The sequence below is a fragment of the Orcinus orca genome, chromosome X (genome assembly GCF_937001465.1).
Source record: "Orcinus orca chromosome X, mOrcOrc1.1, whole genome shotgun sequence".
NCBI lineage: Eukaryota > Metazoa > Chordata > Mammalia > Artiodactyla > Delphinidae > Orcinus > Orcinus orca.
Genome location: NC_064580.1, coordinates 70,268,532 through 70,295,584, shown reverse-complemented (window position 1 = coordinate 70,295,584; position 27,053 = coordinate 70,268,532). Strand labels below are relative to the sequence as shown.

The window sequence follows — 27,053 nt, the reverse complement described above, 5'->3', positions numbered from 1 at the left end:
TTTCCTTTGCTGTGCAAAAGCTTTGAAGTTTCATTAGGTCCCATTTGTTTATTTTTGTTTTTATTTCCATTACTGTAGGAGGTGGGTCAGAAAGGATCTTGCTTTGATTTATGTCATAGAGTGTTCTGCCTATGTTTTCCTCTAAGAGTTTGATAGTTTCTGGCCTTACATTTAGGTCTTTAATCCATTTTGAGCTTATTTTTGTGTATGGTGTTAGGGAGTGATCTAATCTCATACTTTTACATGTACCTGTCCAGTTTTCCCAGCACCACTTATTGAAGAGGCTGTCCTTTCTCCATTGTACATTACTGCCACCTTTATCAAAGATAAGGTGTCCATATGTGCATGGGTTTATCTCTGGGCTTTCTATCCTGTTCCATTGATCTATCTTTCTGTTTTTGTGCCAGTACCATACCGTCTTGATGACTGTAGCTTTGTAGTATAGTCTGAAGTCAGGGAGCCTGATTCCTCCAGTTCCTTCTTTCGTTCTCAAGATTGCTTTGGCTATTCGGGGTCTTTTGTGTTTCCATACAAATTGTGAAATTTTTTGTTCTAGTTCTGTGAAAAATGCCAGTGGTAGTTTGATAGGGATTGCATTGAATCTATAGATTGCTTTGGGTAGTAGAGTCATTTTCACAATGTTGATTCTTCCAATCCAAGAACATGGTATATCTCTCCATCTATTTATATCATCTTTAATTTCTTTCATCAGTGTCTTATAATTTTCTGCATACAGGTCTTTTGTCTCCTTAGGTAGGTTTATTCCTAGATATTTTATTCTTTTTGTTGCAATGGTAAATGGGAGTGTTTTCTTGATTTCACTTTCAGATTTTTCATCATTAGTATATAGGAATGCCAGAGATTTCTGTGCATTAATTTTGTATCCTGCCACTTTACCAAATTCATTGATTAGCTCTAGTAGTTTTTTGGTAGCATTTTAGGGTTCTCTATGTATAGGATCATGTCATCTGCAAACAGTGACAGCTTTACTTCTTCTTTTCCAATTTGGATTCCTTTTATTTCCTTTTCTTCTCTGATTGCTGTGGCTAAAAATTCCAAAACAATGTTGAATAATAGTGGTGAGAGTGGGCAACCTTGTCTTGTTCCTGATCTTACTGGAAATGCTTTCAGTTTTTCACCATTGAGGATGATGTTTGCTGTGGGCTTGTCATATATGGCCTTTATTATGTTGAGGAAAGTTCCCTCTATGCCTACTTTCTGCAGGGTTTTTATCATAAATGGGTGTTGAATTTTGTCAAAAGCTTTCTCTGCATCTATTGAGATGATCATATGGTTTTTCTCCTTCAATTTGTTAATATGGTTTATCACATTGATAGATTTGCGTATATTGAAGAATCCTTGCATTCCTGGAATAAACCCCACTTGATCATGGTGTATGATCCTTTTAATGTGCTGTTGGATTCTGTTTGCTAGTATTTTGTTGAGGATTTTTGCATCTATGTTCATCAGTGATATTGGCCTGTAGTTTTCTTTCTTTGTGACATCCTTGTCTGGTTTTGGTATCAAGGTGATGGTGGCCTCGTAGAAGGAGTTAGGGGGTGGTCCTCCCTCTGCTATATTTTGGAAGAGTTTGAGAAGGATAGGTGTTAGCTCTTCTCTAAATGTTTGATAGAATTCGCCTGTGCAGCCATCTGGTCCTGGGCTTTTCTTTGTTGGAAGATTTTTAATCACAGTTTCAATTTCAGTGCTTGTGATTGGTCTGTTCATATTTTCTATTTCTTCCTGATTCAGTCTTGGCACGTTGTGCATTTCTAAGAATTTGTCCATTTCTTCCAGATTGTCCATTTTATTGACATAGAGTTGCTTGTAGTAATCTCTCATGATCTCTTTTATCTCTGCAGTGTCAGTTGTTACCTCTCCTTTTTCATTTCTAATTCTATTGATTTGAGTCTTCTCCCTTTTTTTCTTGATGAGTCTGGCTAGTGGTTTATCTATTTTGTTTATCTTCTCAAAGAACCAGCTTTTAGTTTTATTGATCTTTGCTATTGTTTCCTTCATTTCTTTTTCATTTATTTCTGATCTGATTTTTATGATTTCTTTCCTTCTGCTAGCTTTGGGGTTTTTTTGTTCTTCTTTCTCTAATTGCTTGAGGTGCAAGGTTAGGTTGTTTATTCGAGATGTTTCCTGCTTCTTAAGGTGGGTTGTGTTGCTATAAACTTCCCCCTTAGAACTGCTTTTGCTGCATCCCACAGGTTTTGGGTCATTGTGTCCCCATTGTCATTTGTTTCTAGGTATTTTTTGACTTCCTCTTTGATTTCTTCAGTGATCACTTCATTATTAAGTAGTGTATTGTTTAGCCTCCATGTGTTTGTATTTTTTACAGATCTTTTCCTGTAATTGATATCTAGTCTCATGGCGTTGTGGTCAGAAAAGATACTTGATACAATTTCAATTTTCTTAAATTTACCAAGGCTTGATTTGTGACCTAAGATATGATCTATCCTGGAGAATGTTCCATGAGCACTTGAGAAAAATGTGTATTCTGTTGTTTTTGGATGGAGTGTCCTATAAATATCAATTAAGTCCATCTTGTTTAATGTATCATTTAAAGCTTGTGTTTCCTTATTTATTTTCATTTTGAATGATCTGTCCATGGGTGAAAGTGGGGTGTTTAAGTCCCCTTCTATGAATGTGTTACTGTCGATTTCCCCTTTTATGGCTGTTAGTATTTGCCTAATGTATTGAGGTGCTCCTATGTTGGGTGCATAAATATTTACAATTGTTATATCTTCTTCTTGGATCGATCCCTTGATCATTATGTAGTGTCCTTCTTTGTCTCTTTTAATAGTCCTTATTTTAAAGTCTATTTTGTCTGATATGAGAATTGCTACTCCAGCTTTCTTTTGGCTTCCATTTGCATGGAATATCTTTTTCCATCCCCTTACTTTCAGTCTGTATGTGTCTCTAGGTCTGAAGTGGGTCTCTTGTAGACAGCATATATAAGGGTCTTGTTTTTGTATCCATTCAGCTAATCTGTGTCTTTTGGTGGGAGCATTTAGTCCATTTACATTTAAGGTAATTATCGATATGTATGTTCCTATTCCCATTTTCTAAATTGTTTTGGGTTCGTTATTATAGGTCTTTTCCTTCTCTTGTGTTTCTTGCCTAGAGAAGATCCTTTAGCATTTGTTGTAAAGCTGGTTTCGTGGTGCTGAACTCTCTCAGCTTTTGCTTGTCTGTAAAGGTTTTAATTTCTCCATCAAATCTGAATGAGATCCTTGCTGGGTAGAGTAGTCTTGGCTGCATGTTTTTCTCCTTCATCACTTTCAGTATGTCCTGCCACTCCCTTCTGGCTTGTAGGGTTTCTGCTGAGAGATCAGATGTTAACCTTATGGGGATTCCCTTATGTGTTATTTGTTGTTTTTCCCTTGCTGCTTTTAATATGCTTTCTTTGTATTTAATTTTTGACAGTTTGATTAATATGTGTCTTGGCGTATTTCTCCTTGTATTTATCTTGTATGGGACTCTCTGTGCTTCCTGGACTTGATTAACTATTTCCTTTCCCATATTAGGGAAGTTTTCAACTATAATCTCTTCAAATATTTTCTCAGTCCCTTTCTTTTTCTCTTCTTCTTCTGGAACCCCTATAATTCGAATGTTGGTGCGTTTAGTGTTGTCCCAGAGGTCTCTGAGACTGTCCTCAGTTCTTTTCATTCTTTTTTCTTTATTCTGCTCTGCAGTAGTTATTTCCACTATTTTATCTTCCAGGTCACTTATCCGTTCTTCTGCCTCAGTTATTCTGCTATTGATCCCATCTAGAGTACTTTTAATTTCATTTATTGTGTTGTTCATCGTTGCTTGTTTCATCTTTAGTTCTTCTAGGTCCTTGTTAACTGATTCTTGCATTTTGTCCAATCTATTGTCCATTCTATCTCCAAGATTTCGGATCAACCTTACTATCATTATTCTGAATTCTCTTTCAGGTAGACTGCCTATTTCCTCTTCATTTGTTAGGTCTGGTGCATTTTTATCTTGCTCCTTTATCTGCTGTGTGTTTTTCTGTCTTCTCATTTTGCTTATCTTACTGTGTTTGGGGTCTCCTTTTTGCAGGCTGCAGGTTTGTAGTTCCTCCTGTTTTTGATGTCTGTCTCCAGTGGCTAAGGTTGGTTCAGTGGGTTGTGTAGGCTTCCTGGTGGAGGGGGCTAGTGCCTGTGTTGTGGTAGATGAGGCTGGATCTTGTCTCTCTAGTGGGCAGGTTCACGTCTGGTGGTGTGTTTGGGGGTGTCTGTGGCCTTATTATGATTTTAGGCAGCCTCTCTGCTAATGGGTGGGGTTGTGTTCCTGTTTTGCTAGTTGTTTGGCATAGGTTTTCCAGCACTGTGGCTTGCTGGTCGTTGAGTGAAGCTGGGTGCTGGTGTTAAGATGGAGGTCTCTGGGAGATTTTCGCCGTTTGATATTATGTGGAGCTGGGAGGTCTCTTGTTGATCAGTGTCCTGAAGTTGGCTGTCCTACCTCAGAGGCAGAGCCCTGCCTCCTGGCTGGAGCACCAAAAGCTTTTCATCCACAGGCTCAGGATAAAAGGGAGAAAAAGTAGAGGGAATTAGTAGAAGTATGAGGAAAGAAAGAAGGAAAGGAGGGTAGGAAGGAAGGAAGAAAGAAAGAAAGAAGCAAAGAAGGAAAGAAGGCAAGAAGGAAAGAAAGGAGGGAGGGAGGGAGGGAGGAAGGAAGGAAGGAGGGAAAGAAGGAAAAAAGACAGAAAGAAAGAAGATACAGTAAAAATAAAATAAAGTATAATAAAGTTATTGAATTAAAAACTTCTTATTTAGAAAAAAAAAAAAAAAGGGACGGAAAGAACCTTAGGACAAATGTTAGAAGCAAAGCTATACAGACAAAATCTTACACAGAAGCATACACATACACCCTCACTAAAAGAGGTAAATGGGGAAAAATCCTAAATCTTGCTGTCAGAGACCACCTCCTCAATTTGGGATGATTCGTTGTCTAAAGGAGGGAAGGAAGGACGGAAAGAAAGAAAGAAAGAACGAAGGTAAAGTATAATAAGGTTATTAAAATTAATTATTAAGAAAAAAATTAAAAAAAAAAAACATGGACGGATAGAACCCTAGGACAAATGGTGGAAGCAAGACTATACAGACAAGATCTCACACAGAAGCATACACATACACATTCACAAAAAGAGGAAAGGGGAAAAAATCATAGATCTTGCTCCTAAAGTCCACTTCCTTAATTTGGGATGATTGGTTGTCTATTCAGGTATTCCACAGATGCAGGGTACATCAAGTTGATTGTGGAGCTTTAATCCGCTGCTTCTGAGGCTGCTGGGAGAGATTTCCCTTTCTCTTCTTTGTTCTCACAGCTCCCAGGGCTAAGCTTTGGATTTGGCCCTGCCACTGCGTGTAGATCGCTGGAGGGCGTCTGTTTTTTGCTCAGACAGGATGGGGTTAAAAGAGCCGCTGATTGGGGGCTCTGGCGCACTCAGGCCGGCGGGGACGGAGGGGCACAGAGTGCGGGGCGGGCCTGCGGTGGCAAAGGCCGGCGTGACTTTGCACCAGCCTGAGGCGCGCTGTGCGCTCTCCCGGGGAAGTTGTCCCTGGATCCCGGGAACCCGGAAGTGGCGGGCTGCACAGGCTCCGCGGAAGAGGGGTGTGGAGAGTGACCTGTGCTCGCACACAGGCCCCTCGGTGGCGGCAGCAGCAGCCTTAACGTCTCCCGCCCGCCTCTGGGGTCCGCGCTTTTAGCCGCGGCTTGCGCCCGTCTCTGGATTCCGCGCTTTCAGCCGCAGCTCGCGCCCGTCTCTGGATTCCGCGCTTTCAGCCACGGCTCGCGCCCGTCTCTGGATTCCGCGCTTTCAGCCGCGGCTCGCGCCCGTCTCTGGGGTCCGCGCTTTTAGCCGCGGCTCGCGCCCGTCTCTGGAGTTCCTTTAAGCAGCGTTCTTAAACCCCTCTCCTCACGCCCCAGGAAACAAAGAGGGAAGGAAAAGTCTCCTGCCTCTTCTGCAGGTGCAGGCTTTTCCCTGGACTCCCTCCCGGCTAGCTGTGGTGCACTAACCCCTTCAGGCTATGTTCAAGCCGCCAACCCCAGTCCTCTCCCTGCGCTCCGGCCTCAGCTCGCAGCCCTGCCCGCCCCGGCGGGTGAGCAGACAAGCCTCTCAGGCTGGTGAGTGCCGGTCGGCACCGATCCTCTGTGCGGGAATCTCCCCGCTTTGCCCTCCGCACCCGTTGCTGTGCACTCCTCCGCGGCTTCGAAGCTCCCCCCTCCGCCTCCCGCAGACTCCGCCCGCGAAGGGGCTTCCTAGAGTGTGGAAACTTTTCCTCCTTCACAGCTCCCTCCCACTGGTGCAGGTGCCATCCCTATTCTTTTGTCTCTGTTTTTTCTTTTGCCCTACCCAGGTACGTGGGGAGTTTCTTGCCTTTTGGGAGGTCTGAGGTCTTCTGCCAGCCTTCAGTAGGTGTTCTGTAGGAGTTGTTTCACGTGTAGATGTATTTCTGGTGTATCTGTGGGGAGGAAGGTGATCTCTGCGTCTTACTCTTCCGCCATCTTCCGCCTTCCCATATTTGCATTTTTAAACCCATCCATGCAACTCTCCATCTTCACTTACTTTAATTCATTTCATTCAGTCTACCATGGATAGATCAAAATTAATGCTTTTAAAATAAAGATGTCAAACCAACCTGACCCAGTGACATATCCTCTTATAACCCATTTTATGTATTTTGTACTATTATATTCTGGTCTTTTGAAGATGTAAAATATAGGTGAGAGACAAAATTTTATTCCACATTTTGAATCTCTGTAGCATAGCTGGTTAAATGAAGTCTTGAGTAAATCAATAAAAATCATGTTTTTTTAAAAAAATGGTCTCAAGTTCAAAGCTCTACTATATATGTTCATAATTTATATTCATACTCCAAATTAACTTTTATTTACTATTTATCCATTTATTTCACAGATATTTATTGCACATTTCATTGGAGCCCACACTAGTAGACTCTGAGTATATAGTGGAGAATAAATCATATATGTTTTCTGCATTCATGGAACTCAGCCTAGTAGAGGAGACAGACATCACCCAAGTGGAGAAGAAAATAACTAAAAGATTGATAGGTAGATAGATAGATACATACATACATACATACATACATATAGTGATACATTCTATGAAAGTGTTCAAAACAATAGGCCCAAAATGGAGATGCTTATACTAAGCCCTAAACCATCAAAAGAAGACATAGTTTAATTACAGTTTCGGCTCTCCCAGAAATAAAATCAAACGCACTTACATAGAAGGTCTGGGAAGGCTTCTCTGAGGAGGTCGTATATAGCTGAGGATTAAAGGATAAAAGGAAGACAGATATGCAAGGAACTTAGGAGATAGTGTTTTAGGGAGAAGGAATGACCTTTTGGAAAACCCCAAATTGAGAAAAAGTTTGTCAATTTGAAGCAGTTAAAGAGTATTTTAAAACACAGTGATCAAGAGGGAGAATGGCCCAAATATGTGAGGCTTCAAAGGTAGACATGAGCCATATTTGTCACAGCTTATAGTCATGTTAAGTGTTTTGGAATTTATTAAAAGTTCAAAAAGAACCAATAGAAGAATTTTGGAAAGTAATAAAATTTGTGTTTTAAAAATATTGCTTTTGATTCTGTGGGGATAACAGATTGAAAGGGGAAAGGAAAATGGAAAATTTTAAGGCAGTTCAGGAAACAGATGATAGTAGCTTGGACTAAGATAATGGCAATAGTAATGGAGAATAGCATAGAGATTCTACAAGGAGACAGATACAAGAATATTTTAGACAACACCATTTGTAAAAGCAAAAAAGAAAAAATATCAATTGAAAGGACAATGAATAAATAAATTGGTGTATAATCATAAAATGCAGTATTGTAGAACACTGAAAATGAATGAGCTACAACTACTCACAACTATGTGAATAAGTATTAGTAATAAAATGTTAATAGACCAAAAAATTCCAGAAGGCTACATGCAAAACATACACATACACCCCCCCCACATACACACTTTTATAAAGTTAGAATACAATTTAAACTGATCAATATATTGTTTATGTGTGTCTATGTGTGTAATATGTGATTTCAAAAACTATTTTTTAAAAGACAAGAGATTGGTAAATGATTCATTCAGGATATCAGTTACCTGTGTGAGAGAGAGAGAGATGAAAGAAAACAGGATAGGAATGCATTGCACGGGTTATTGTTAACTTTCTCAAATTTAGTACTGGGCTCACAACTGTTAGAAGTATTAACTGAAAGAATGAAAGAATGAATGAATGAATAAATAAATGCCATGTATGGGCCAATGATTCTAGTGTGTCATAAATCAAAATATATTATTAATACAATTTTGTATATCTAGAAACTTTTTAAAAGTTAAATACATATACTGAAGATCTATTTTGGAGTTAGAAACCACAGGGTTTGACGTGAAGGATAAGTAAAAGGAAGTAATCAAAGATGTATTCTACATTTCTAGCCTTAGTAAATGGATGGATATCAGAGCCATTTACTAAGACAGAAGCAAAACAGATGAGGATCAGATTTATCCTCTGTAGATATATTGCCTGTGTGGACGAAAACAAATGTTGCCTGCCATTCCCATAGACAATGAATGTTGCCTGCCATCAAGCCATCAGCCACTGCAGCTACCCCCAAAGGTATGCCCTGAGAGGAATTCAGGATGGAGAAAAAGAGTACAGTGGCCCTAGAAAGTTAAGATGCATGTCTAAGGAATAATTTCAATGAGCTCAGACCCTTGCATCTTCCCATACATAGAAAAGCACTAAAATCATTAACTTGGGATGTCTGCTTTTTGTGATTAGCAGTAATGTTTTGATGTTTGACTACATTTTTTTTCAGCAAAAACTCCTATATATCCTGGCTCCTCTCTTACCTCTTTGAAATAGTTCCTCAGAGTTATCTGAGAGGCTGTTCCCAGGCTATAGTCCTCAGTAAGGTGCCCAAATAAACATAACTCACAACTTTTAGGTTGTGCTTTTTTTTTTCAGTTAACAGCTGTGATATTTTTGTGAGACATCCAAGTGTAAGTATGAAGTAACAGTTGAATGTAAACATCTAGATCTCAGAGTAGATAGCTGGACTACAGGTAAAGAGAAGTCATCAGAATTTATATTATGCTTGAAGCCATGAAAATGAATATAAACACCTAATGAAAAAGTATAGGGAGAACAGAATATTCAGGACCTAATACTGGAGAACCCTTACATTTACAGACCCAATAGAAAAGGATCAGCCTGCAAAGATGTCTATGAAATGCCCAGAAAGACAGAAACACTAGCAGGGTATGATGTCAAAAAAAGCAAAAAAAAAAAAAGCATTTCAAGAAAGAAGTAGCCCACTGTATAAAACTGTGCTGACAAGTTTCATAATGTTAGGACAAAAGAATGTGTCCTAACTTGCCACTAAGGAGGCCAGCAGAGACATTTTGGCAAGAATAATTTTGGTGGAACAGTGAGGGCAGAATCCAAATTGTAGTTAAGTGAAACTGACAAGCTGACACAGCATGTGAAGATAAATTTCTTGAGTGTGCTCAGTCATAGTAATAATAAAAATAATACCTTATAAACACAAAATGCTTTTAAACTTATATTACTATTTGATCTTTATAACAAACAACCCTGAAAGATAGGTCCTGTATCCTCTTTCTACAAAAAAAGAGATACTGAGTAATCAGTAAAATGTCCAAGATAGAAAGCTCATCTGGAATAAAGTTGTGAATAGCACCCAGGTCTTCTGATTTTAACTCTAGTCCTCTTTTCCCCTCAAGAAGAATAAAGGGGTAAAAATGGCCAGATCACTACAGAGCATGTCCAGTGTATCACAGAAAAAATTTGAAAGACATGTTCTACTGATGGTGGACCAGGTACTCATTTGCATGAAGCACATCATGGCAATTTTATCAATCTCCAATAAGTAAAATATAACATTGTACTTTGAGGTTTTTTTTTCCCCCAATGGGTCTTAATTCTTAAATAAACTTTAAATTTCTGAAAATATTTTAACCACTAGATGGTGTTAGAATAACATGAGATGTCATTGTACAATCTGTCTACAATTGCAATCATCCAACAACACCTCCCCCAAACACCTAAACTCCCCAATCAGGGTCTTAAATGGATTACAGTATTAATCAATGGGAAAATGTAAATATCAAATGATGAAGTCTCTAGGAGTAAGATGCATTTGAACACCTGGAAGAAATGCAAAATTAAAGGAGAACATGAGTGTTACTGATAAATTATCAGAGACATTAAGAATTCTAAAAGATATAGGAATTGAAAGTTAATTCTTTAAAATGACTTTGCATTTTGAAGTAACATTGCGCTACATGACACATATTAAAGTGAAAATTAGTTAGTGCTTAGATAAAAACACAATTTGATTTGGGACTGGTTTAATACAATTCATTAAGTTTTAAATGAGAAGAAAATAAATGTTCAACCTTAATCAGTCATTTACAAACAAAATAAAACAAAACAAAAAATTCAAAGCCTAAGGAATGATCTCACCCATTCTAGAGAAATAATTATTTTGTTTAAGGGAAGCCTGCCAGATTCACATCTTCTGACTTGTCTTATTCCACCACACACACACACACACACACACACACACACACACACACACACACACACACAAATATCCACCATCATTATGCTCGTTAAAACATTTTAGCCAAAATTTGAAATACTATCTCATTAAGTTGCTGAATAGGTTTTTAGACATTATTTCAATATTCTTTTGCCCAGCTTTATAAAACTGAAGTGAAATGGCAATTAGAGGGAAATGGTGATATGGAGAGGATAAAGAGATAATTCAAGAGAAAAGCTGCCTTAGAATGAAACTCCTAAAGCATTATATTTATTTCCTCTTCTGTTCTCAACCTCAACTTTTTTTTTTTTTTTTTTTTTTTTTTTTTGCAGTAACTGGGCCTCTCACTGTTGTGGCCTCTCCCGTTGCGGAGCACAGGCTCCGGGCGCACAGGCTCAGCGGCCATGGCTCACGGGCCTAGCCGCTCCGCGGCATGTGGGATCTTCCCAGACCGGGGCATGAACCCGTGTCCCCTGCATCGGCAGGCAGACTCTTAACCACTGCGCCACCAGGGAAGCCCTCAACCTTACCTTTTTAAGTAGCTAAAATGCAGTCTTTGCTGTAAAGCTATTGGTGTCAACCACTTGAATAAATGGCAATTCTTCCATTCCCCTATTGATTTAAAAATAAATCTCATCTCAAGTTTTGCAAATGTTCTGTTTGAGTTATGGTAGAGACTATTTCACATGCTATAATTGTCTCTCCTAAATATACACTCATTTCAAGTTTCTGAAGGAGAATGTTGGCCCATTCATATCCATCTAAGTGTAAGGTTTCAAATTGCACTACTTTGTTTTGTTTACCTGAACAATAACGGTAAAGAGGATAACAACTGTGGTTGCTGCAATGAAGAGCTTCTTTCTGGAAAACTCTGGGAGCAGAAAATCAAGGGAGAAACAGATTGCTCCCCTCAGTCCTCCATAGGCTATAATAAATTGGTCCTTTCTGGTGACTGTATTCACATGACATTTGTTCACGAAGAAAATCAGCACAAGAACTCCTAAATTTTCCAGTAAGTAGAATACTTGAGTAATCAACAGAAGGAAAATGCTACAAACATGTTATAATAAATTAGTGTTAAACTAGATTGGAATTCTAAGGATTTGTGATGAATAGTTTAAAAGCCTAAACTAACTAAACTATTTAAAGGTTTATTTCCTCAGAGAGATTTCTTTAAATAGTTACATTTTATTTTGGTTGTGCTTTGGTTTTTCCTTTGATTTTTCTGTTTTTTAGGATGAAAGCAGTGCAATTCCCTTCCTTAGGCCCATGTGGACTAATCTGGGGCATTCTGCAAAAATAGTCTCTACAAACAGAATGTAACTTCTCTTCAGTCTTATAAATACTAGTGAGGTGACCCAAGCTGGTGAACTAAAAGTTAAGTAATGTGACCTGTGTTGGTTTTAATCTTTGATGAGCCAGGATTCCATGTTCTTCAAGGCTTTGAAAAAAGGTTTCTTTTTACTCCTGTCACCCAGAGTCTAGAGTTCTGAGACTCAAGCCTCAGCCAAAGCTTTTTATTCCTCACATTTGTCTGTAGTCTCAAAAATGAGCCTTAACCATGAGAGAAGTGCTTGCTCAGGTACTAGTACTATTTGAAGGGCACCAGTTAAACCTTTGTCCCATAGATCTTACTCCCAGTGATTATGTTTCGAACATCTTATTGTGAATGAGTTTATCAGATAATTTACTTCAAGACCAGAAAGAGAATGCAAGGTTACTTGACAGATGGGCTGAAAGTGGGGATTCTTACACAAAATTAGAGCTGAAATAAGTTGGCTAACAGACAATTTAGCCAAAATTGATTTGTTTGGAAAATATATATATATATGGCAATTTGGAGGCCGTGGGAGTAGTCTGGCAGCCTCTGTATATGACTAAGAATTTTGGTCCATATTACTGTTTTTAAAAACATTTTAATTCAATTTAAATATTTTACACAGTGCCAGAAAATGAAAACTTAGTCAAACTATTAGAGCAGTATGATTAAAATAATTGAGAGCTAAATCCACTGAAAATTTTAGAGCTTTTAATTTTCTTTTAAAAACTAAGTTTCTTTACCCTTTTAATTTTCTTTCTTATTACTACAAAAGCAATGGAAGCTCTTAGAGAAAAATACAAATATGCAAAGGAAGCATATAACACCCATAATCCCACCCATCCAGAGAGAAAATTATTGCTAACACTTTGGAACAAAACCTTCCAAAGCCACACATGACTTTATATTATTATTTTTCTAATAATAACTACTTCCCCACTGTTGAACATTTAAGTTGTTCCAATACTGCTTAAAGATGTATAATCAAATTTCTAATCATTCTTATGCTGTATTAAAATTACCAGAACTCAAAGTTAGTGACAGGATATTCATTTGAGGCCAAATTACCATTTGGCTAAATGGAAATTCATCCAGAATACTTTGAGTCAAACTGCATTTTGGCCAGCTTAGGTGTATTGCTTCAGCAATATCGACATATTGCCAGAATGCTGACTTTTCAGTTTTGTTTATTACTTATCCTAAGTGGGTCCCCAAATCAAAAGAATGAGAATATTCTACAGAAATCTAATTTAACAGAATTGCAAATAAATATATCATTTAATATGGCTAAAATCCAAAGGGAAAAAATTCCTAGCCTCATATGGTCTGTATTCAGCTCATCTTTCCTATGTATATCTAGGCACAAAATTAAACTAAATTGTGATGCCAGGCTTAAAAGAGGTACAGATACCTCATTGACTATTTTATGATAAGGATCTTTTTCCTTTTTCCATACCAGATATAGTGGTTATCTACACATTATAATTTAGAAATAAAATGGTATTGGAAAGAGGATTTGTTTCATCTCATGAATTTTCACACGAAACTATACATACAAATCTACAGAAATCCTTGCATTCATCTTTAACATTTGCTCTTGCTAGGTCTTAACATATTACTACTCTTTCTTTTTTTCAATTGAAGTATAGTTGACTTACAGTGTTGTGTTAGTTTCTGGTATACAGCAAAGTGATTCAGTTATATATATACATATATATTGTTTTTCATATCTTTTTCCATTATGGTTTATTACAGGATATTGAATATAGTTCCCTGTACTATACAGTAGGACCTTCTTGTTTATCTAGTCTATATATAGTAGCTTGTATCTGCTAATCCCAATCCCTCCACTATCCCTTTTCGCCTTTGGTAACCGTAAGTTTGTTTTCTATGTCCATGAGTATATTTTGTAAATAAGATCATTTGTATCATATTTTAGATGATACATATAAATGATATCATATGGTATTTGTCTTTCTCTTTATGACTTACTAAACTTAGTATGATAATCTCTAAACCAATCCATATTGCTGCTAGAGAAAGTAGAGGGGGATATCATTGGAGCAAGTGCACACTCCTCAGTTGTGCCTAAGGAGTCAAAAGACCTGTATGCAGAATACTATAAGACACTGATGAAGGAAATTAAAGATGATACAAACAGATGGAGAGATAGATCATGTTCTTAGATTGGAATAATAACATTGTGAAAATGACTATACTACCCAAAACAATCTGCAGATTCAACGCAATCCTTATCAAACTACCAATGGCATTTATAACAGAACTAGGACAAAAAATTTCACAATTTGTATGGAAACACAAAAGACCCCAAAGAGCCAAAGCATTCTTGAGAAAGAAAAACAGAGCTGGAAGAATCAGGCTTCCAGACTTCAGACTGTACTACAAAGCTACAGAAGTCAAGACAGTATGGTACCGGCCCAAAAACAGAAATATAGATCAATGGAACAGAATAGAAAGCCCAGAGATAAACCCACACATGTATGGTCACCTGATTTCTGATAAAGGAGGCAAGAATATACAATGGAAAAAAGACAGCCTCTTCAATAAGTGGTGCTGGGAAAACTAGACAACTACATGTAAAAGAATGAAATGAGAACACTCCCTAACACCATAGACAAAAAATAAACTCAAAATGGATGAAAGACCTAAATGTAAGGCCAGACACTAAGACTCTTAGAGGAAAACAAGCACTCTATGACATGACTCACAGTAAGACCCTTTTTGACCCACCTCCTAGAGAAATGGAAATAAAAACAAAAATAAACAAATGGGACCTAGTGAAACTTAAAAGCTTTTACACAGCAAAGGAAACCATAAACAAGACCAAAAGACAACCCTCAGAATGGGAGAAAATATTTGCAAATGAAGCAACTGTCAAAGGATTAATCTCCAAAATTTACAAGCAGCTTTTGCAGGTCAATATCATAAAAACAAACAACCCAATCCTAAAATGGGCAGAAGACTTAAATAGACATTTCTCCAAAGAAGATATGCAGATGGCCAACAAACACATGTAAAGATGCTCAACATCACTAATTACTAGAGAAATGCAAATCAAAACTGCAATGCAGTATTACCCTCACACCAATCACAATGGCCATCATCAAAAAATCTACAAACAATAAATGCTGGAGTGGGTGTGGAGATAAGGGAACCCTCTTACACTGTTGGTGGGAATGTAAATTGATACAGCCACTATGGAGAACAGTATGGGGGTTCTTTAAAAAACTAAAAATAGAGTTACCATACTATCCAGCAATCCTGCTCCTGGGCATATACCCTGAGACAACCATAGTTCAAAAATATACATGCACCGCAGTGTTCATTGCAACAGTATTTACAATAGCCATGACATGGAAGCAACCTAAATGCCCATCAACAGATGAATGGATAAAGATGTGGTATATATTTATAATGGAATATTACTCAGCCATAAAAAGGAACAAAAGTGTGTCATTTGCAGAGACGTGGATGGACATAGAGACTGTCATACAGAGCAAAGTAAGTCAGAAAGAGTAAAACAAATAACGTATATTAACACATATATGTGGAATCTAGAAAAATGGTATAAGTGATCTATTTGCAAAGCAGAAATAGAGACTCAGAAATAGAGAACAAACTTATGGATACCAAGGGGGATAAGGGGGGTGGGATTAATTGGGAGATTGGGATTGACATATATACACTACTATATATGAAATAGATAACTAATGAGAATCTGCTGTATAGCACAGGGAACTCTACTCAGTGCTCCGTGGTGACCTAAATGGGAAAGAAATCCAAAAATGAGGGGATATATGTATACATATAGCTCATTCACTTTGCTGTACAGCAGAAACTAACACAACATTGTAACGCTACTATTCTCCAATAAAAATTCATTTTAAAAAACATCTAAAAATAATTGGGCATCAAAAGCCTTAAGTGAACTCTCAAGTGCTAATTAATCTCCAGAGAATATATTTCCTTTTTATTTTCACTATGTTTAATAATTTCTTCCAATAAATAGCATTTGGTTACTTAATAATTATCATAAATTTCTTGTTTTCCAACCTGTTACATGAAGGTTTTATTCTGTAAAAAAAAAAAAAAAAAAAGCAGCTCTATAACCACAAATGTCCATTCTCTTGGGTCAATTTGAGATTGTTTGAGAGAAATAGAATAATGAAATCCTCAGGGAGTAAGATTCACATAGATCATCTGCTGAAATTCCTGAAATACTACATGCTGTCTGGTGTCTTTCAGCACAAGAGAGTTCTACATTTGCATCTTAGAGGATCTTAGAGGTGGTAACTAATTAAAATATTACCCAGAATATATTATTGCCACCAGACATGCACTATGACCACATCTAAGGCAATTCCCAGTTGATACTGCTTAATATTTTCTGATCAGTATGGTGCATTGTGTGATTTCTCCCCCATACATAGTTCCTACTCTTTTTTTAATTGAATTTTATTTATTTATTTTTTTATACAGCAGGTTATTATTGGTTATCTATTTTATACATATTAGTGTATATATGTCAATCCTAGTCTCCCAATTCATCCCACTACCTCCACCACCCCACTTCCCCCGTTTGGTGCCCATATGTATGTTCTCTATATGTGTGTCTCTATTTCTGCCTTGCAAACCCCTTCATCTGTAACATTTTTCTAGACTCCACATATATGTGTTAATACACAATATTTGTTTTTCTCTTTCTGACTTACTTCACTCTGTATGACAGTCCCGAGGTCCATTCACGTCTCTACAAATGACCTAATTTTCTTCTTTTTATGGTTGAGTAATATGCCATTGTATATATGTACCACATCTTCTTTATTCATTCATCTGTCAGTGGATATTTAGGTTGCTTCCATGACCTGACCTGGCTATTGTAAATAGTGCTGCAATGAACACTGGGGTACATGTGTCTTTTAGATTTATGCTTTTCTCTGGGTATAGGCGGAGTAGTGGGATTGCTGGGTCATATGGTAATTCTATTTTTAGACATGGTTCCTACTCTTAATCACTTTATGATCATAGGTAACATGAAGTCACTCTGACAGTATATACATTAAGCTAGAAATACAATTTGCATATAAACTGATTATTTTCAAAGATTGATTGTAATTTTTCTTTCTATTCTGTTTTCTAACTATAGAAAAACATACCTTCATACATCTCATAAAGAAAGACAATAACCAGATAAAAGATGAATGAAATAGCTGTGGTTTTAAAGTACCCCTCCACAACACTTAGGTCATTTCTAATTCTTTTTTAGAAATGACACCAAAAAGAAGGTATAAAGAGAGGTGAGAGTGAAAGATCAATTATGCAAAACCAGAACTATAATTTGGTCATTTCTTTTAGCTAGGGTAAGAAGAGCTAATGAAGGTGGCAATATCAGGTAAAGGAAAAGCTATTTAAGTAAAATTTGGGGATAAAGCAGGATTAAAATACATTTTCATTTATTAACTATTAAATATAACACATTCCTAATAAAATGGTTAGAACTGCTAATATTGAGTGTCTATACATGATACTCACATTTCATGAATTATTCCATTTAATCTTCATAAACTCACAAAATGCACAAAATGTAAATAAGTTAACTAACTGGCCCAATGTTAAACAACTAGTAAGTTGCAGAGCATATATTTGAACCCAGCTCTGACTAATTCCAGTACTTATGGCCTTTCTATCACCCAATGCCACACCATGTTAAAATAGAAAAAATTATCCTGCATAGATCACTTATTTTTCATATAGTAAAATGTTATTAATATCCTTCTCATACAAAAAAAAGTTACTGTAAGCACCCCAAGACTGTGCTTTATAAGGAAGAAAAGCCAAAGATCTAAAACACAACAAAATCTAGGTGGAATATAGGCATACCTCAGTGATATTGCAGGTTCTGTACCAGATCACTCTAATAAAGTGAATATTGCAATAAAGCAAGTCACATGAAGTTTTTGTTTTCCCAGTGCACATAAAATTATGTTTATTCTGTACTGTAATCTATTACATGTACAATAGCATTATGTCTGAAAATCAATGGATATACCTTAATTTTAAAAGTCTTTATTGCTAAAAATGCTAACCATCAACTGAACCTTCAGTGAGTTGTAATCTTTCTGCTGGTAGAGGGTTTAAAATATTGCAAGAATTATCAAAATGTGACACAGAGACAGGAAGTGAGCAAATGCTATTGGATAAATGGCACCGATAGTCTTGCTCAATGCAGGGTTGCCACAAATCTTCAGTTTGTAAAACATGCAATAACTGTGAAGTGTAATAAAATGAAGCACAATAAAGTGAGATATGCCTGTACTAAACTCAAAAATTTTCAGGTATTTTTTACTTCATAACTCTGCATACCTTATGATTTCTCTTTACATAACAAACTGTATATGGTGCAATAGTAAATTACTATAAAATTAAGTTGTAACTATTCACCTTTTTGGGTAATGGCTAGGACTAAAATTTACAGTTTAGAACACCTGTCAAAAAAGATCCATGTGAGGCCTTTACCAGTAATAATCAAATATGGTTCCTGTAGCTCTCCATGCAAAACAAATCAAGCCTGCCTACATAAGTTAAATTTGTGTTCTTATATTGATAGTCTGGCACACCCCATGTGCTAATTTGGCAATAATTCTCACCTACTTTATAAGGTTTCCTGTCCCTACTTCTTTTATTTCTTTTCCCTTCACTATCAGCTATCACCCAACAGACTTTTGGTCACCCATTTTTTCCTTTTCATTTCTTTCTCTTTTCACTGTACAAATCCAAAGTTTTAATTCAGCAAAACATTTAAAAAAGGGGAGACAAATAGTATTGTTTTGAAGTACAGCCACTTAGGAATCAAATTCTAATACTAGTTTTTTTTTAAAAAAAATATTATAACAAGGATTTTAAGGTGAGAACAGCTTTCTTTTTAGACCACTTAGACTATCAATTTCAAACACTTATTTGCTTTCACCCTTACTATATAAAGTGTTGAAGTAACAGCAAGCTCTAATAATTAAAAAAGGGGTTGTATCTCTGTATACAAATTTTGTATGTAGCACCTAGCACTGTTACATGGGCTACTAGGTATTTAATACACCTATCAAATTGTAAGCAGCTCTTTGCAGGAAACAGATTTTTGCAGGAAGCAGCTCTTTGCAGGAGGCCCTTTGTCCCATCACTTTAGCAGCTGTATTTTAACTTAACCTTACACCAGGTGCCCCCATGCTTCACTAATCTCTGGCCCAAGCATATTTCTCAAATATTTTGATCACATAATGCCTTGTCTAACCTGTTGATTTTTTTTCTTAGACTGAAGTAGTAGGAATGAAGAATAAGTAATTAACCGATGACTAGATCTTTTCCCTATTTTCCCCTTCAGTAACCTCACGAGCAAACTGCATGAACAAGATAGCATCTAAAGAAAGATCACAAGGAGTCAGTAAGTCTGCACACAGTGAAAGATGACCAAGATTCTGACGCCCTCCCCAAATAATTAATTGCAACTAGCTTCCCCTTTCCCCTTTAAAAACTTTCATGGCTGAGCAGAATCTGTGGAATTGGTTCTTCGTCCACCTTCTCCCCAGGTTGCCAGCCTCCTGAATAAAGCAACTTTTCCTTTTCCAACCAACACTTGTGTCTCCAGTATCAGCTTTCAAGAGGCAAGCAGCTGAACTTGAGTTTGGTAACAAAATAACAATATTTTTACCAGTCCCCAAAGCATTTTACCAGTCTAACTTTTCTCTAGGAGGCACACAAAAGTAAAGTAATAATAATACTAAATAAATAAATTAATAAAACTTATCTTCAATAAATATTTAGCATCTATGGTATGCTAGTTAATTAGTTAAAACAGAAAAGTACAGAGGATATTGTCACTATCTTACAGGAGCTCACAATCTTTGGGGGTGGCGATGGATAAAACATGCTCACATATGCATAAGGTAAAAATAAGTACCTTGTGGCCACTTTCTGGAAGATTTAATGAGTAGCTGGTTACAAATTGTCCTCACACTTAAGGCAGTTAATATGAATCAAAAACTGTGCAATATTTAATGGCACTAAAGATTAAAAGAAGTTATTATGGAAGGCAAAAGGAGGAAGCAGGCAGAAAATTCTATAGCCTCTAGGTCTTCAGTGTTGAGAGAGCCATGAAGCCAGCCTCCTCTTCTCCCTTTTCTACACCCCGCCCCCAACTCTTGCTTTTCCCCTAGGTCTCAGACCTTCCCTTCTCCACAAGGAACTCTGGCCCAGGCCCAGGCATGACAGCAGATAAGTGCTCTTCATTGTTACCGTACATTTGAGTATTTCCCATCTTTCTTTCTTGTCAACCTATTATTTCATGTGTATGTTTTTCATCATTAAGTAGATTATAAGATCTCTGAAAGCAAGAATTTAATTTTTTTAAAAAGTAACTTTTATCACTCCTAACAATGAGAATAGCACTAAACATACAGGAGCTCATAAATACTTGTCTGTTTTTTTTTGTTGTTTGTTTGTTTGTTTTTGCGGTATGCAGGCCTCTCACTGCTGTGACCTCTCGCGTTGCAGAGCACAGGCTCCGGACACGCAGGCCCAGCGGCCATGGCTCACGGGCCCAGCCACTCCGCGGCACGTGGGATCCTCCCGGACCGGGGCAGGAACCCGCGTCCCCTGCATCGGCAGGCGGACTCTCAACCACTGCGCCACCAGGGAAGCCCCTTGTCTGTTTTTTTAATTAAAGTGTCTCTCAGGGACAATGGAAAAAGATTGACTGGGATTCATTTTAACCTGAGAGACCCCCTGTTTCTTTCAGGACTCAACACAGACATGGCAATACTCTCCACGTTGCAAAGTTCTTTAAAAGACCAGGGTGCTCAAAAGAAGGAAGCCACTTAAAAGATACCGTATTCAAAGCTTTGGAAAATGCCCTGGATTAGAAGAATTAAATTTAAATTTCCTAATCCAATTCCTTTATTGGATTTTTTTAACATGTCTTTCATTAATAGGTAATGCAAACAATAAAAATCAAAGACAATTTAAGCACAAACTACATCCCTCAACAAGTTAAAATACAATCACCCAGACCCTAGATAGAATCCTTGCTTTCAACCTAGAACATTTTATTTAAAACAGACTAAATTCAAGCACTATACTGTGACATTTATCATGTACAGTAATTCCATTTAGAACTTAGAGCAACCTAAAATCAAATGGCATTAGTTCTATAGAACTTAATTTAAAAATCAATCTTTTCGGGCTTCCCTGGTGGCGCAGTGGTTGAGAGTCCGCCTGCCGGTGCAGGGGACACGGGTTCGTGCCCCGGTCGGGAAAGATCCCACATGCTGCGGAGAAGCTAGGCCTGTGAGCCATGGCCGCTGAGCCTGCACGTCCGGAGCCTGTGCTCCGCAGCGGGAGAGGCCACAACAGTGAGTGGTCCGCGTACTGCAAAAAAAAAAAAAAAAAATCAATCTTTTCTCTTTTTCGTTTTAAGCTTTCAGAAAACATGCAACATTTGAAAAAAAAAAGCATTCTATTCCTTTTAAAAACACAGAACGGGATGGTCTGTCTGAACCCTAGTACAAAAGCATTTTGGTGTTAATACTTACCATGTGGGCATTTAGCCTTACAAGCTAATTACTAGATATGAGGTACTATCATCATTGGTTAAATGCCAGTGATGGATACGAAAAAAAAAATAACATGCCATATGGTTTACAAAAGAAGTAATAAAATTACTTAATTGTTATGGCAGAAAGTTCATCTATACAAGGACTAATGCCAAGCTTATTTATATGCTGGGCCATCTAATTACTTACCACTGGAATGCTACTGGGCTCAGATAACTAATCCATTAGGAGAAATGATTCTCCCCTGCAAAGACAGAGAACTGCCCTAGGTAGTCCCATGCCAAATTCTCAGCATTTTTGTTATACAATGGAAGAGTCATACTGACCCCCGCCCCAAAATAGGCAAGGTAGTTGGGATGTAGTCATTTAGTCTCTACAGGGAGCCCATGAACTTGACCACAATAACACTTGCAGAGCTATGACTAAGTGACTATTAGAGATAACAGGAAACCCTAGAAGAACATAAAGGGAGGGTCCTTCTCCCATATCTAGGTAATGCAATTTCCTAGATTTCTAGTGGGAAATCAGACTCAATTCCTAAAAGAAATTCAATAAATCAAAGACTTTTCCAGATACTTATGCCACAATCCCTGAGAGATGGAACATTTCAGCTGTCAGGTAGGAGAGATAGCTATATAAGAAGATAAAGAGAAGTTTGATGACCCAGCTGGTCTTGGTAAAGTGTGTGGTAAAGGCAGCAACCATGGCAAACAGGAGCCCAGTGAAAATGCCTCCTATTCCAACCAAAAAATATTTCCCTATCCCAGCCAAAATATCCAATGGTTTGATAGATGGCATTTCAGAGAAAGATTTGAACAACTTATAGAGCACCTTCATAAAAAAAGATTAGAGTGAATTTACCAATCAGAAAAGTCTCAACTTATGCCCTATGTATCCTTCTATTTTGAGGTTTCTCAACTTTGAAGTCCTCCAACTCCCCATTTCCTTCCCAACATGAGTTCCTAGAAATCTTCCCTACATCAAAAGATATTTCTACAAGTCAATATCAAATTATGTATGATTCTGTTTGAAAATTGTCTGATGGGCTGTGAATATATGCTTCATGGCTAAAATATTCTTATTTGACATGACTAGAAAGACTGTGGCCTCCAGAAGTTTTATCCTAGTTTAATAAACTGATACAAGATTAGTATAGTATCAAAAAAGCATGGTTATTTTTGAAAACATATTAATGACCAGTAAATCATATTCTCTCAATTCATAAACTTATTCCTAAGACTAAATTGCTCAATCATGGTCTAAACCAGAATTCAATTCTTATTTAAATTCCAAGGGTGACCATAAGAGAACCTAATTAATTACCATGAAAGCTCATGCTTCGGATACTTACAACAGTAACAGCATCATTAAGGAGGGATTCTCCAAACACCAAAATATGAAGCTTTCCATTCACATGAATTTCTTCAAATACAGAGAGTACAGCCACAGGATCTACTGCAGCAATCAAACTACCAAACCAAAAGTTATGGAGCAATGACACATCTTGAAGTTTGAAGTACTTCACCTGACATATACCATAGAGGAAAAGGCCTATCCCAAATGCATTCCACATGGTTCCAACTACAGCATATGACAGAATGGTCCCTATGTTTTCAAAAAATGGCCAACTAGGCATAAAATATCCTGCATCAAGGACTATTGGTGGAAGTAAATACAAGAAAAATATATCACTGTTTATGACTGGTGGGGATTTGTCATTTAAACTGTAAATTAGTCCTCCCATGATGAGACCTACAAATATCAAGAGGCAGCTTTCAGGTACAACTGCAGGTAACTTATTATAGAGGTGAAATCCTAGAAGAGAGAAAAAAGATAGACTATTATAACATCTTTATTATCAGTCATCTCTATATGTCAGCCTTCTTCTCAAGCCTCATGATTTCAGGAAAATAGCTTCTCAGTCATTTTGCATTTTACATTTTAATAATGACTTGATAAAGATGCAGATGCATGAGTGGAGACAATTTTCTTTATAATGGAAAATATCTTTTTTCAGTGTCCACTGAATCATTTTCAAATGTGAGTACATGTTTTAAAATGGAAACAATGCATTTATCAGCTGGCAATATTCTTCTGCTCTTCTCATGATCATAGTCAAAGACATCAGAAACTTAAAAATATAGAAATGACAACCATAATTCAAATGTCTGCTTTGAATAATAAGAGTTGAAAAGGGCTTTAGTAATAATAACTAACTCTTCATTGATGAGGAATCACAACTACTTATAAGGAAATTGAGGCCAAAGAAGTAAAGTGACTTTTCATGGCTAAATGGTAATTATGTGGCAGAACTGAGGTGACAACCCAGCCAGGTCTCCTGACTTTTAGCTTAGTGTTCCTATAATTACCCCAAACTGTCACTTGGTCTGATTGACAGATATGGTCTTAACACTAATGCATACTACTGAATTATCAAAATACAATCCCAACTATAAAGTTAGTTTTTTCTCATACAATGATATGAGTCTTTCATCCCACGAGGGAAATGCAGCCATATCTAGCAACCCACATAGCAGCAGTTCTCTGTTTTATCCTGTATTCTTTTACCTTTGCCCACATTATATGCCACATCATCATGCTCTAGCTTACATGAAGCCTATAAATAACGACTCTAATTGTCATCAATCCTCTCTGCTATAGAAAGGACCTTAATGGTCATCTGAGCTAATCCATCCCCTTCCTCTCTGCCCCAGTCACCACTAATACACTGCTGAGATCCTTTCTAAAATATTTGTTAATTAATTTGACTACAACTTTCTCAAGGATTGAAGCTAGTTTTTACATTAATCCCCTAGCACACTGATAGCACATAGAAATAGCTCAAAAGATACTTTCAAATAAATAATAAATATATTTTTAGAAAAGAAAGTCAGTTGGTTCCTAAGCTAGACTTTAAATAGTTTCAAAAGTGCTTTCACGTATACTCTTCTATTTGATTTTCTCATCATACCAACACAGCGATGTAAATACTGTTATCCCCATATTAGAAATGATAAATATGAGGCCAAAGAAGTACTTCAATCATCTAACACATACTGATTGCCTATGTGCCAGGCACTGGCTCCTAAATTTGAGCAAATATTAAATAGCTCAAAGTAATCTTATCTTTCCACTAAACCATGCTAGGTCTCTCTTTATCCTCTACAGAACCACTTATTTCCTCTAGGCATTGAAATAATTTGAAAACTCCTCATGGGAAAGATGGGATCTTATTCATCTCTGTAGCCCATGGGCCCAATATAATGCTCCACACATAAAATGTGCTCAAAAATATTTGTTGAATGAATGCTAACAAGGAATTTTTTTTAAATTTACATTCTCTTACAAGGTCACAGCAAAATATTATCTGTCAGTGATGGCTCAATAAAGTCCTACTTAAACACATTGGGATGGAAGACCTACTGGGAAGTCCCTTTGCCCTGTTATCCTGAAATTAACATTTAATTAGACTATTTATTACAATCAATATATCTAGTACTGAAAAAATAATTTAAAAGAAACCTAACCCTAATAACCTTAATTATTAACCCTAATAATTTAAAAGAATCCACAAGTGCTAATTACTATCACCCAAAACAGCATGTATTTCTAATCAAGGAAGCATGAGACTAGCATTCTAGTTCTGGTTTGTTGAACTTCACAAAGCATCTTCTCTCCCTGGGCCTCTGGATAAGAATGATTTCTAGGGTTTTTCCAGCTCTGACAATCTATCGTGCTATGAATCTATGGATTTTCTGTGTCATCATTAAATATTACATTTCATGAATGATAAAGCTTTGGTGTCTATAAAGTCACTTAAATAACACTTTGAAATGCTGAACATGATTTATTTTAGAATAAATTCATTTTAAAATGACAAAATTCTACAGTCTTTTATGTTTTCCTGGCATTGTTTTTGGTTCTCAACCTACTTAAAAATGTTAACTTCATCATAAATACTTTGAACTGTTAAAGGACTCTCATAATTTTAATACCACCAAGGCAAAGGTCTGATAAATTATTAAAGAACATAAGAGGAATAACTGATAATAAATCTCCTTAGGAGAATCACAACACTAGTAAATCAGGGTGTTCATAAAGGTGAAATAGTTAAAACATAGCAGCTCTTCTTTTCTTGCTGGATTTAGTCTTTGTGTTTCCACTTAAATTCTGAGTGGTGACAAAAAGGCCTATCTTTTAAAAAATAGGAAATGGACTTGTTCCACTTTCTCACTACCTGGCAACTATAATGAGCATCCTGTGAGGAAAAAAGGTTGCCTAAAGACTCAGATCAGCTAGAATCATTCTATTAAGATTTCTCTGTTCTCCCTTTTAAAGTTATGCCTCATCTTCTCAACCCTTGAACAGCTGGGACCCTTTGCAGTCTAAGTTCCTGTGCTGAGCCCATTAATTCCACCTCCTTCTGCTAGGAGACCACCAACATTTGAACATAATCACTGCAAGAGGGTTTGAGGTATGAAGATAAAGATCCTTGTGACAGAGCTCAGGAGGCAAATATTCCACTTTGCCTTTCTCTGGTCTATTAAGGAAAAGGTGCCTTTCTTAACATCTGGAAAGGCCCTGAAAGTCCCCTCCTCCATTAGGCAACTCCCTAGGAGAGCCTTGGGAAGTTTCTCAATTATCTTTTTTTTTTTTTTTTGCGGTCTGCGGGCCTCTCACTGTTGTGGCCTCTCCCGTTGCAGAGCACAGGCTCCAGATGCGCAGGCTCAGCAGCCATGGCTCACGGGCCTAGCTTCTCCGTGGCATGTGGGATCTTGCCGGACCGGGGCACGAACCCGTGTCCCCTGCATTGGCAGGAGGACTCTCAACCACTGTGCCACCAGGGAAGCCCACTCACTTACCTATCTTTGCCAGAGAGGCTAACATAATCCAGAGTGTGATCTCGAAAGGAATTTGCACATGCTGGTAATACAGGGAAAAGAGGAGTGTGTGAGCAGACACCATCGAGGCATTTTCCTGTGTTCTTTTGGGTCCCCAGCTGCTATTTTTTGCCGTCTGGTCCCAGTAGTGCAGCATGTTACCCCCAGAGGTGCCCAGAAGCTGGGAGCAGAGCTGCCCCAGTAGCAGAGGTAAGAGGAGGCCCAGCCCATGGGCCACCACCAGCTCTGCCAGCTGTGCTTGCTAAAGTACTTAATCTCCCCCCCACCCCGCAGCTGCAGTTGCTCACAAATGCAGTTTGCTGTCCCTGACCCTTAGTCCTGCTGTCTAGCATTTAATGGATCAGTGAAAATTCCAGCAGCTCCATGGAGTCCTAGAAGAGAAATGCTGGGCTGTTATGCCCTGGAATGAAATTAGAGCCAGAGCCAGCAAAGGGAGGAAGCTGGGACAAATTCATTGATTGACATGGAATAGGATTTTACCCCCAGTCCTAACTCTCAAGGGAAGAAATTCACTGGGAACTGGATTCTGGCCACTTAGCAATCTATTTTCTTACTAAAGATAACTCCAATTCAGAATGGATATGGAAAACTATTTAAGAATAA

At 37.4% G+C, this 27,053-nt stretch overlaps 1 protein-coding gene across 1 annotated transcript; it reads right to left on the bottom strand.

The window, feature by feature from the left end:
• Window positions 1-21,922: 21,922 nt before the first annotated feature.
• On the bottom strand, window positions 21,923-26,586 carry LOC101271129 (sodium/hydrogen exchanger 2-like). Its single transcript, XM_012536416.1, is given in 4 exon segments — window positions 21,923-21,979; window positions 22,126-22,380; window positions 22,901-23,364; window positions 26,412-26,586. Coding segments are annotated over 4 exon segments (951 nt in total).
• Between the last annotated feature and the right edge of the window lie 467 nt (window positions 26,587-27,053).